Source organism: Fringilla coelebs, assembly GCF_963513975.1.
Source record: "Fringilla coelebs genome assembly, chromosome: 2".
NCBI classification, from domain to species: Eukaryota; Metazoa; Chordata; class Aves; order Passeriformes; family Fringillidae; genus Fringilla; species Fringilla coelebs.
In genome coordinates, this window is record NC_140029.1 from 30,433,582 (window position 1) to 30,446,155 (window position 12,574).

The 12,574-nt window shown below is 48.0% G+C and overlaps 1 protein-coding gene across 5 annotated transcripts in view; it reads right to left on the reverse strand.

The window, feature by feature from the left end:
- MAP4K4 (mitogen-activated protein kinase kinase kinase kinase 4) overlaps positions 1 to 10,621 on the reverse strand; it is a 161,346-nt gene extending 150,725 nt beyond the window's left edge. For all 5 annotated transcript variants that reach the window (XM_084225699.1, XM_084225698.1, XM_084225697.1 and 2 more), the window contains exons 1-2: positions 9,833 to 10,621; positions 9,402 to 9,467 (exon numbers count right to left, since the gene is read on the reverse strand). In XM_084225699.1, the coding sequence (XP_084081825.1) occupies positions 9,402 to 9,467; positions 9,833 to 9,889 (123 nt within the window). In that variant the 5' untranslated portion in view covers positions 9,890 to 10,621. The remainder of the gene's footprint in view (positions 1 to 9,401; positions 9,468 to 9,832) is intronic.
- Positions 10,622 to 12,574: the final 1,953 nt, after the last annotated feature.

A 12,574-nucleotide genomic window follows, 5' to 3' on the forward strand; every position in this document is an offset into this window, starting at 1 on the left:
CCATTATTTCTGCTGCACCAGTTCCCCCAAGAATTAGTTTGATTATTGCAGTAGCTCATGGTAGTGGATTACAGCAAGGTTCACCAGCATGCTTTCTTTCTGCACCCCTATCTGTATGGATTTATAACTCAGTTACAAGTGTTCCCTCTTGATAACAGCCTTGTAAGATGGGTACAGCTGCACTTCCTTTTAAGTTTTCTACTCATTTTTCTTTGGGAATCACAAAAAATAAAGAAAAATAATGAACCAAAACAATATTGGGGGTTCCTGACTCAAAGATACATACACCAAATCAGGGCATAGAATACAGTAACACACTAAGACCCATAGACCTTAAGCTTTTTTGCATTTGAAAACAAACAACCCAATGCCATTAGATAGCTCAAAGTTTAGGGAGCAAGTTTTGAGACAAATTTATTTTGTTTGAGCTTGGAGTTTAAATTAGAATCATGAACTCTTGCCCACTGTCATTCCCTACAGCTACTCTCTCTCAATCCTGGGAAGAAGCTCTTGAAACTGCCAGAGCTTAACTGAAATTGTCATATTTTTAAGACTTCAAGTATTTTTTAACAGTGTCAGTTCCTGTTTATGAGGTAAACCAGCAAGAATAAACTATTGCCTTGGTGGTCCACAGGGAGTTAATAAAACAGATTTAATTCAACCAATTATTTTGAGCTGCTGCCATTCTTTTACCTACCTAAGTAACACTTTTCCATTTCACCTCTGTCCTCTGGTGAAGTTTCCAAATGCAGGAACTACAGTCAAGAAGTCCATCCCATGGACTGGAACAACATCAGAAGATGGTAACCCAAATATTTACACATAAAACCAGCATGACTTTCAGAGCCCTAAAATATCCAATGAAGTAAGGGGAACTCCATGTAGAGACAAACTGAAAGGAAAACCCATTTTGTGGGATAAGACATCATAGAGTAAGTAGTCAAAGAAGAAGCAGAGGGATGCCACAGATGGACATGTGGACCTGCATTTCCATGTGCAGAGTGGCAGTAGAAGGAAAGCCAGATACAGAGTGGAGCAGCACCATGCCTCCAAAGCTGCAAACTTACAGGGCCCAGAGGGATCTTTTAGGACTTTCTCAACCAGGGTGGTGAGAAGAGCACTAAGCAAGTGGACCTCACCAGCAGCCCCAGAGCCAGGGAGCTACTGGGGGGGTTCTCAAGGCACACAGGGGCAGGGGAGGAAGCAGACAAACATCCGTGGCACACCACCAACAGCCCCAGCAGCCACATCCTGACCGCAGCCCACAGCAGACTTTCTCCAGGGGCAGCACTACCTTGCTCCAAGAAGAGATGGCTACAGTTCATGTGGCTCCTTCAGCCACAGGTACAAAGCCATGAGTCACTGCGATCCCTGCACAGAGAGCAGGCTGTTATCAATGCGCCACGGGACAGCTCCAAAGGGAGGTGACAGAGACATTACTAGATAAGCCCTACAATACCAGTATAACTGCATCCATGTTAGGAGTTTTACCACGCTAGCTGTTTTACTGCTAGACAGGCCAATCAAGACCTGTTGGCACTTGCAGTGTCCTCCTTGTACAGTGATAATGACAGCCACAGTGCCAGAGCAACCCAGGGAGGTGCGGCTCTGGTGGGAAAGAAGCATTCTGCCAGGAGTGTGAAATAATCTCCCCCAAAAGACATCCCTTATTCTGGCATACGGTCACAACACAGCTAGGTGGGCTAAAGGAGGTCTCCTCAGCCTGGGCCATGCTGAAATCAGCACAAAAAACAGTGTCAATGAACATTCCCTTGGTGAGCTAAGCCCAAACCCTGACTGACTAGTGAGCTGCCATGGCTAAAAGCTAATCTCTTTCATAATGTAAGTATTTTTATATAAATTATATGTGCTAATATGTTTCTACTAAAGTGTCCCTTACTTTTTCTTATATTAAGCACTTTCCTGACTCCACCCTACTTTTTCTTGCCCAGGACTATGAGCAGTCCCCTAATTCACTCTCTACATTTAAACCATATTCTCCTTCATCTTCTGATTTCCTCTGTAAATTCACTTTCAGTAGACTGCTTCTCTCTGAATTGTCCTACTATCTTTTCCTAACTCCAAATCTTCCTATAGATTTCACCCTTCACTTGCAACTACAAGATCAAGCAGGAGACCATAGAAGAACCTTGTCAACAACCTTTATGCCCAGTTGAGCTGCACAGGGTATTACAGATAGGACTTAGCTGCACCAATTTCTAAGTAAAGTGGAGAAGCCTACTCCCATCCATACCTCTATCTGGTCCTTAGGTGCCTCAAAAGTGCAAATTCTCTGAAAGGGTGAGCATCTCCACTCCCCAGCCTCTGTGATTTCATCCTTCTTTAGTGGTGCTTTTCACAGATTTCCCAATCAACAGCAAATTAAAACCAACACCACTGAGGTCAAATTGTAATTATTAATTACACTCAGAACAGCAGATTTCACCCTGCTGCAGGACAGCAAAGCCTGGGAGAGCAGGGCAGTGCTTTGCCAGCAATACTATCAAGTCTCTAGTCAGTATTTGCTCCTCTTTCAAAAAGCTGCTCTGTCCTTTTTCTAACATTGAAATAGATACCACATGAGTTAGGTCTACAGGGCCCCATGGCCACCTTGGAGGAGATTCATCAAGCCTTGCTCAGGATATTACAAGGGACCAGGAATGAGGCTTAGGTGGAGGTACCATGAGCTTCACAGCAGCATATTGGCCATTCAGTAGTACTCCACAGCTTGTAACTAGTGTAATATTTTTTTGTGCCTCTGTGAAAGTGTTTCACAATGCATCCAAAGCAGAAAATACACTTCAGAAATAATATCGAGATGCAGTGTCAAAATCCCCAAGCTCTCTACAATCAAAGCTGCCTCAAGGTTCCCAAGAGGTATACACAATCGTAGGCTTTTTCCTCCTCCTTCCCATAGCTGTCTGACTTTAGAGCCAACAGTATCTTTTCTTGAGCCTGTGCTAACCAGAGAAATAATAAGGGACCCATAATGTTACAAACATAAAGTATTTGATAAGAGAACTCTTGTGCAAAGCTATGAGATCCCCTCCCAAATCCACCTCTCGTTCAAGCAAGCTGAATTCTTTCCACCACTTTCTGTGGGCTGAGACCTAAAATAACGATGCAGATAAGGATCTTACTGTAACTTTGACTACAGTCAAGCTCACATTGTGCAAGTCAATGCTATTGAGCTTAAATATCAATGTCATCCAAGGCCTGGTGGAGCCAGAGCGTACAGTCAGAAATGTAAAATGGAAAAAACAAAAATACCACTTTCCTCCACAGAAAACAGATCTCAGGAGGGTAGGCATACAACGTACCGGGCTAAAATCGCTCTTGCAACAGCAAGTACCACTTGAAAAGATGACTAGAACATAATGTGTATATACAAACACAAGCTAGACCACATGAGAAAAGTTAGCTAGCATTCTCGTCCAAAAAATTTATACTAAAAAATGTATATGCTGAAGGCAAGGAAATGCAAGGGTGAGCACCTCTTAGAATGCTGCACTGCCTTTGGAGATGTTCCTCTACATCATTCCCTTGGGTGGGAGGTGCACACCTGCCATCACCACAGAGACCAAAAGAAGGATTTCTGCACACTATCAAGCCAAGGCTCTGGTCTTGGAAGTTGACAACACGTCACCAAACTACATGACACTGCTAGGAGAGAATAAAAATTAAGTAAGGAATGGAAGCTGTACATTCCTGGTTTCCTCCTTTCTTCACTATCCCAAAATGACTAAAAACCCCTACTCCAGGCCTTACAGATAATGCTCACCTTCCTCACTGCTGCAAGAAGAGACCTTGTTAGGGAAAACCATCCACCCATACAAGCTCAGGGAAATTACCCCCACCACTGCCAAGGGGGAGAGAGACCACATATGCAAAAAGCAAGGAGAGAGTACCAGATGATTTCAACTGAAATTTTATCCACGCCAGTTGAACTATCTTCCAATAGAAAGCTGAAAAAAAATTCTAGATGTCAGCACAAAACTCTGGGCTGGATCTTGTTACATCCATCACCTTGAAGCTCTGCACACACCCAAGTCCCAGACCACTGGATCCTCTTCTAATTAGTTCAGAATAAGGAGTCCCTGCCCCAGGAGTTTGCAAAACCCCTACATTTTGCAAACAGACAGATGGGACTGGGGGAGGAAGAACAAGAGGGACATGTGGTTACCCACAACTGGCACATAGCTTTCTTTTCTCTCTTTTTTTTTTTTTTTTTTTTAATAAAAATAAATATCAGTAATCCCCACTGGCCACCTGCCTAGCTTTTGTGTACTTAATTAAGAAGGATTTGGGTGATGGAGAACTGGTCAAAAGTTCAGCCAGTTTAGGGGAGGACAGGAGAGTAAACATCTAGCTAAAGGATCCAAAAAAATGCCAAAATTCCAGCCGCTGCCTGGTCCTTCACGATTTCTAAAACAGCAAGGTCTCACTTTGCAACACAATCCACAAAAAATCAGAGGAGTAAGGGAAGAAGTGCAATTCATACTTAAGAGAGCTGGTCTGGACCAGTTCCTGAAAGCCAGTGACCTCACTGATCCCCAGTACAGTTTGTCTTTATAGTGATAGGACTGGAATTGTATTCATGTTTAACAAAATCACTTGAATCCACAATGATGTCCCTTTAGCAGTGGGAGAAACAAAGGGGAGAGAATGGAAAAAACACCCTTAACTGAGTTACTAGAGAATACCAAGGACTGTCCTATCTTCCTACCCCCCCCAACAGAATCACCTTGCTAGACAGAAAGTCCATTAAGACAAAAATAGGGTGTCCTTAGCGTGGGAAAGAATTTAGCAAAGTTTTAATTTACTTTCAAATCAGCATTTAAACGATCACATCTTACATCACTTCCTTTTACAAGCCAGCAGTTAGACAATACACATCATTTACATGCAGTTTTGGAAGGCTGCAACATAGATCAACAAAAGAAGCCTTCACTATGAATTAACTATTACAAGACTCTTAGAAGAAGTCACTCCAGCCTGCGTTGAGGGCAATTAGGAGTATCAACCTCTAATTCTCATCTTTCTGGTGCACTCCTGATATGCCTCAGATACTCCCACAAATACATCCTTCCACCCAAGTCATTGCTGCCACAAGAGAATTACGAGTTCTGTGAGATGTAACAGCACACTCACAATAGTCAAAGTGTTAGATGTCTTTAAAAACAGACATATACACAACAAAAGAGAAAGTGACTAAGCAAGTTCACATAGTTCAGTGTCAATAGCAAAATTACAATGTTTTACACCTCTATGAACGATCAGATGATAGAGATCTTAAAATTTCAAAAGTATTAACCAATTGCCTTTAGGTCACAGGTAATTTTTGTATTAAAAAACCCAAAATACCAAAAACCAGAATGGAAGCAAACACCCAGTTCAGAGACCTTATCTTGAGACAAATTTCAGCAGTGTTCTCATTTGGTGCAAGCCAAACTTCATATTAAGCTTACTGCTGGATGTGAAAAACTAAAACCTAACCGCAGCAATGCCAAAAATGCTTCTCCCACTACTTGCATAAGATCAAAAAAAGCCCTTAAGGCAGCCGATCACTCGGCGAGTCCCAGTTACACGGCAGCGGGACAGGGCTGACTCAAGAGGGAAGGAGAGGGCAGCACATCCGTGCGCCATACCAGCGGCACCACAGGCCAGCGGCAGGCCCCGCGAGCCCCGGCCCGGCCGAACCCCCACGGGCCGGGTCGGGCCGAACCCCCATGGGCCGGGCCGGGCCGAACCCGCACGGGCCGTGCCGAGCCCGGCGCCGCCGCCCTGCCCGCCGCGGGCCCAGCGGCGCGGGCAGGGGCGGGGGGCGGCCCGGGCTCCCCGCCCGCCGCGGGCACAGGCGCGGCCCGGGCCGGCCCGCACACGCCGCTCGGCTCCCGCCAGCTGATACCGACCTAGCCAAGGGAAATTTCCCCCTCCCAACTCCAGCACTGGCCTGGGACTCCTTAAAAGTGTGAGAACGAGCGAGCCAGGGGGTTCTGCGGCCGGTCCTTCCCGCCTCGGCTCGGAGGGAAAGCTGCCGGCCGTACTTGGCAGCGTTTAACCCTTTGTTTTCTCTCTAACCTAAGCGATGAAACTTCCACGCCATCGTTGTCGGGTTCCGAACCAACTACGAAAGGCAAAACAACTCTCATTCCCCAGGATTTCCGAGCAGCAGTAGAGCTCTGCTTGCGCCCAGGACGAATGAGCCAAGGCCCGCCGTCCCTTCCCCTGTGCTGGGCAAAGGCTTCCCCAAAACACCCCTTCCTTTCTTTTACATACCCAGGGCTGGGGAACCTCCTTTTTTTTTTTTTTTTTTCCCCATTAATTCACCAGTGCATAACAAGCTGCTCTTGACACGCAACGCTTCTTCACACAGGAGAGGTGTAAGCAAGGTTAGGAAGATGAAAATAATAAAAACTATAGATTTCAGAATCACAGAACTGTTAGGGTTGGAAGTGATCTCAGAGATCATCTAGCTCCAACCCCTTTGTCATAGGCAGAAACACCTTCCACTGGACCAGGCTGCACAAAGCCCAATCCAACCCAGCCTTGAAGGCTTGCAGGGATGGTGCATTCAAAAGTTCTCTGGGCAACTTGTTCCTGTGCCTCACCACCCTCACAGTAAAGGATTTCTTCCCAATACCTAATCTAAACCTACTCTCAGTTTAAAGCCATTACCCCAACTCAAGCACAGCAACAGAAAACTTTGTATTTTTACCACCTCAGCCCTGAGGTCCCAGACCTACAGTAACATTCCACCTAATCCAACCCATTCAACGCATAAAACGCAACTCCACTTGCATTTAGGTGCCAAACATCCAAGGGCTGCCCTCACATTTCATACATGTATAAACACCTACACACCTACATATAGCTAAATAAATAGCTAAGGTAGAACTACAGAAATATCTCCAGCCAGATAGATAGATGAGCTATTTCCAGCTAGCTCAGCTAAGGCAAAGAGGCGACAAACAGGGCTATTTTCTGCTTTTTCAACAGGTTGGCGCCGTCCCCTTCCCAGCGCTGCTGGAAAGCTGACTGCCCAGCCGGGCAATCGACCTTCGGCATCATCGGCGGGTGTATGAGCTAGACAAAGAGATAACGTCATGGCCTCTCGGCTCCCTCCGTGTCCTCCCCGCAGTGGCAGGTAGCCAGCCAATCCCGCTCCCGGGTGACATCATCGCTGATGCCTGTACACGAATGTGGAAGTACATCAAACTGCATCTCGCAGCTCGGCTCCTCCAAAGCAACCGACACGCCGCCCGCCAGCCCCTCGGGATGACGGACCGCTTACAAGGGAAATAAAACCATCCAGGAAGAGGGATTTCAAGAAGTGGTTGCTGGGTAGAAGGAAAGCGGAAGGCAACAAGCAAACACGGTGTAAACGCGTTTTTCCTTCGGTTCTGCAGTTTCTATGAAAGCCATCAAAACATACACATACAGTCTCATCTTCAGGTGCCCCTGGAGCATTTCTCCTAGCAAAAAAAGTGGCCAAGAAAAGTTGGGGGATTTTTGCAACAACTTTTGTAACAACTGCCTTTTTTTTTTTTTTTTTTTACATAACTTCATTGGTTTAAAAAGAAAGATGTTTATCGCAGCAAGGAAGTTTTTTTGTTTGGTATTGTTTGTTTACATACAGCCTTGTTACGTGTCAACATTACCGGTATACGTACACAAATGCGGGCAAATACCTAAGAAGAAGCAGTGCCAACCCAGACCTAAACACCTGTCAATTCATTACTGTCTAGCAGCCTCCACAGCAAGAAAAGAGACTGCCTGTTGCTCCCCGGTCTCACAGTGACACCGATGCCCTTAGACATCAGGTGTTCGTTCAACCCTTCCAAGACAATAAATGTATGTGCCCAGTTTCATGTCTAATGCTAACTATTCTGGGAGAGCTCTACCTTATTTATAGAAAAGGAAATTTAACATTTCTGTTGTCAAGATTGTTAAACTAAGGAGAACTTTGTTCATTAACTCAAAGCATTAACAGGTACACTGAGAAACAATGCACTAAATTGCAATAATTAACAGGAGAGTTTCAAGTCCCACATTCACACCCTATTAATTTTTTTAAATAAGGGTTCAGATGATGCAAGCTCTGGGAGCAAATGATTACAGAAAAAATTGCATCCTTTGAAATGGCAGAAAAAAATTAAATGGTTGAGGTTGTGTCAAAGTGCAGCTTTTTAATCATCTTCCCCCTCTCCTGTGGCCCTTTGAGCCACATTCTTTTTTCCAGCTTTATACCAACAGCAGCAGCCTGGCTATTCAGCTAAAGTCTTAAAAAGCAACAAATACGCTGCACAGGCAGACTAATTCTCCATCAGGAAGGCTGAGGTTCACGCCCTCAAAACAAACTGACATGTGTTTCATTTGCAGAAGAGGCAGCAAAGCGCTTTATTTAGTTACTGGAGCTGCAGCAGCAGTATCTTGCCATCAGGGAAACTCAGACCAATTACATTCCCTTGTTTATAAGCAAAAAGAAAAACAAAACAAGGAAAAAAAAAAGCAACCAAAAAACCAAACAAGCAGCTAAGCATCTTCATCTCTCTCCTTCTCTCTCCAAATGCATCTTACATTTCTATAGTTTAAGGCTAAAACCTTCAATATTTAGCCAAGTATTAAGTGCAAATAATTAGTCATCCTGGTAGCTAGCACTCACTGCAAAGTCATGCAAGCTCAAGATTTGTTTGTTCCACTGACTGCACACTAAAGGGTAAAAAAAGAAAAAAAGGAAAAAGTAGGCTAGTTTCACACCCACATGGGCACTCTCTGATTTCTATTTTTTAAAGTCATACACTTGTCAAACAGGTTATTCTGGGAATTCTGATTTCCACAAAATAAGTTTCTCTGCTTCAGTCACTTATTATTGTCACTCTGCACCCCTCATCTCCGCACAGCCCATCAGATACACTTGCCCCCAACTCCACAGCTTCAACGCTCACAAGGAAACCGGGTGACAATTTTAATTAAGGCCAATGTCTTTGTCTAAAGTCACTGCAGCAGCAGCAACTTCCATAAGGATTTCCAGCAGCAAAGCTGAATGAGCCTGTGGACGTGTTTGTATAACTGAGCCAGACTCTGACAGCGTCCACTTGGTTTGGTCATTTCTCTGGAAGGAGCACAGAGAAGAATAAGGACAATAAAGGCGTATTTCATCATTACAGGATGGGTACTTGGGAAAGTAATTTGTACCCATCTGAAAAAGCAGAAGCCAAGAGGCTGACAAACTTGACAAGGCCAGCAACAATGACAAGGACAACACTTCTACCACCCCTCACTGTTCCGGTTGCCAGTGGGGGTGGCTCGCCTTCAGCCGTGTGCTCAGCCCGGCGCAGGCACCGGGTACCCTCTGGAAAATCGGCAACAATAAAAGGAGAAGAAATTCTGACACAAACCTTGTAGACTTGCCCGTACGTGCCATTGCCAACCACTTCCACCAGTTCAAAAATCCCAGCGGGGTCCTAGGAGGAGGAAGGGGCAGAAGGGGCGGGGGAGGAAAGGGGAGAAGAGAAGCGGGGTTACATTTTTGTTCAGGCGATGGCTGCTGGCAGAGCCCAGCCAGTGAACCCGGCTGCTGGCGGCGTGCAGCTGTTGCGCCCTGTTTTTCCACACACATGCCAATACATGCAAACAAAGGAAAAGCAGCCCAGGGCCGCGGTCCCCCCGCCCGCCCCCGCGGGAGGGCTCCCCCCATGCGGCCGCTGCCCCCCGCGCCCCGGCACCGGGCCCGGGCCCGGCCGCTCCCACCCCACCGGCCCCGCAGCCCCGGCAAGGGGCGCGCCGGCCCCGGGGGGCCCCCGCCCCGGCCCCCGGCACCGGCACTCACCCGCAGGGAGGAAAGGTCGATATCCACCAGACTTTTTGCAGGAGAATCGTTCGCCATTTTCCCGTCTCTTCTTTTTTTTTTCCTTTAAATATTTTTTCTTCTCTGTTAAATAATAGCGAGGCCGCTCCCCCTCCCTGGAGCAGCTGTGAATTGCGCGGAGCTCCGCTCCTCTCCTCCCTTCCGCCCTTCCCTTCTTCACTCCAGCCCCGCCGGGTTGAAACTCTTCAGCATTGGGAGGGGTTGGCGGGGGGGGTGATGGATAGATAGATGGATGGTGGGAAGAGGAGGAGGGAAAGGGAGGTGAAGGAAGGGAAGGAAGAAGGAGAAGGGGTGATGCGGTTTGTCCGTCCGTCCGTCTCTCCGCGCTGCAGTGCGGGGCTGGATCCCCCCGAGGATCCCGGCCGGCCGGTCGGTGGGTGAGCGGGTGAGTCGGTGGCTGCCCGCGCGTCCCCGGCGGCAGCGGGCTCACACCATGTCGCCGCGGCGGCGGCAGGAGCGGCGCCGGTGCCGGCAGCCTCTGGCAGCCTCACGATGCGCCCCGCACCCGGGCATGGCACGGCACGGCTCGGCCCGGCCGGCGGCACTCACGCCGGGAGCCGGCAGTGGCAGCCGCGGCCCCGCTCTCGCATGGGGGGGCGGCTCACGCCCAGCGCCGCGGCGGAGCCCCCGCCGCCTCCGAGCCCTTCCCGCGGCGCTGCCCTCGCATCAAACGGCGCCGGGCACCGGCGGGCAGGGGCTGCGCGTCCCGGCGGCGGCGGGGCAGGGGCGCGGGGCTGGAGCGGGGTGCTGCGAGCCAGACAAAGATAGCCGGGGAGGAGGAGGAGGAGGAGGAGAAGGAGGAGGAGAAAAAATATACTGCGAGCGGAGAGAGAGAGAGAACAGCTCCCCCTTCCCTTCTCCAACAGGAAAAACCGGCGGAAACGCGCCCGCACCAGAGCACTGCTGGGTAAACTCGCGGGGAGAGAGAAAGAGAGAGGGAGGGAGCCAGCGAGCGCGGGCGGGGAGAGAACCGGCCGCGCAGCCTGCCCGCCCCGCCGCCCAACAATAGCCCCACGGGGCGGGGGCGACCCAGGGCGGCCCTTCCTCGCCGCCCCCGGCGCTGGGCCCCGCCGGCGGGAGCCCCACGCGTGTTCGCGGCAGGGCCGTGCGGCCGCCCCACCGCCGGCTGCCGTGACCAGCCCACGCTGCCGCTGCCCGCGCCCAGGGCAAGGACGGGCCCGCAGCCCCCGGCGCGCCTCTGCGGGGCAGCGGGGTCAGCGTGGGTCTGTCACGGCTGGTATTCACCGTGCGGTGGGGATATTTTCTCTTCCCATCCCCGGTGAGATGACCAGCAAAATGTCACAGTTTCCCTCTGCCCCGAGACCCCAGGCCCATAGGAAAAACGTAAGTGTCTCATGAAGAGATTTCTACAGAAAGAGACCCAAATCCTGGCCCACAGAACTAGACCCATCTCTCCTATTTTAACACATCGTTTACTGACAGAGCTGTCTCAGGCCCCCTTCCCGCCCAGAAGCATTCTCTTGTAGAATTTGAATCGTGGAAAAATCTCATTAACCTCACTTGAGCAAGACACATCAGGCAGTTGCACACAGGTGTAAACCTTGGCAGGATTTGTTTCTCATTGAAGTTCTTTATCACATTGATGGCAAAAATGTTACCTGCTTGCAAGAGGTCGAGTTATGTTTCCTGTGGGAACCAGGGTTTTCCTCTCTCTTCTAATTTAACCACAAAATTACATATACATAGCTATAAGTATCACAGAAACATACTTTTGAAACAAAGCAAACCTGTTGAGCAGAAAGTGTAAGGATAAATTACCATAACAGTTTAATGGCATACTTCATTTTCACTTTAAGTGTAGATACAAAGAAAGGAAGCTCCAGCCTAGACCAGGAAACTTTGTTCTCTGTACAGGAACCTATAGTCAGGAAAAGGCAAATAATTTCAAATGGATTCGATGCTGTGTCTGCCTGAGTGCATGCACAGGAATAAGGTCAAGTCTAGAGGTGCAGTAGGTTTTGAAAAGTGGATTTCCACGAAGATTTATTATCATTGGCCTGGTTTGCATTACATGGCTTATTTAACTCAGCCTTTTTATGTGTAAGGGAAGCCTTGGTAGGTCAGATCCACTGCCCGTCTGTCCCTGCGTCCATCTCCAGATGCAGCCGGCAGTAAACACTGAGAGAAGATCAATGGGATACTTTAACCATCCAGTAATACTTCCCTGGCTTATCTTACCAACTCTCAACAGCTCAGGGAGTTCTTTAGCAGTAATTGGTGTCACTGCATTTCATATTTGCTATTTACTTTGTGGATTCATACATGATTGTGGCTCTTAGAGTGTCCTCTGGCAGGGAGTTCCAAAGCTGAGCTAGCATGTTGTGTGGAGACCACCTTTTGCTAGACTGAACAAAGAAAATCCTGCTGGTTCTTGTTTTGGAAGAGACACCAATTGTTTCCTATTAATTTTCTTCATTATGTCCATTTTTTAGACTTCTGGTATGTTTTCTCCTTGATTTTTGCCAGCTAGCAAGTTTTGGTCTTTTTAGTGATACTGTGAATGGAGCTCATTCCATGTTTACCCTTCACTGAACCATTTCTGCTTCAAATGCCTTCCTTTTCAATATGGGTAAACGGATTTCTATCTCATGTTCATGCTGGGTTCCCCATGCAGCATCATAGTGATGTCCTCATTTCTAATCCACTCCTGATTCTTCCTTTCTTCACTGTTGTTGAGTATGA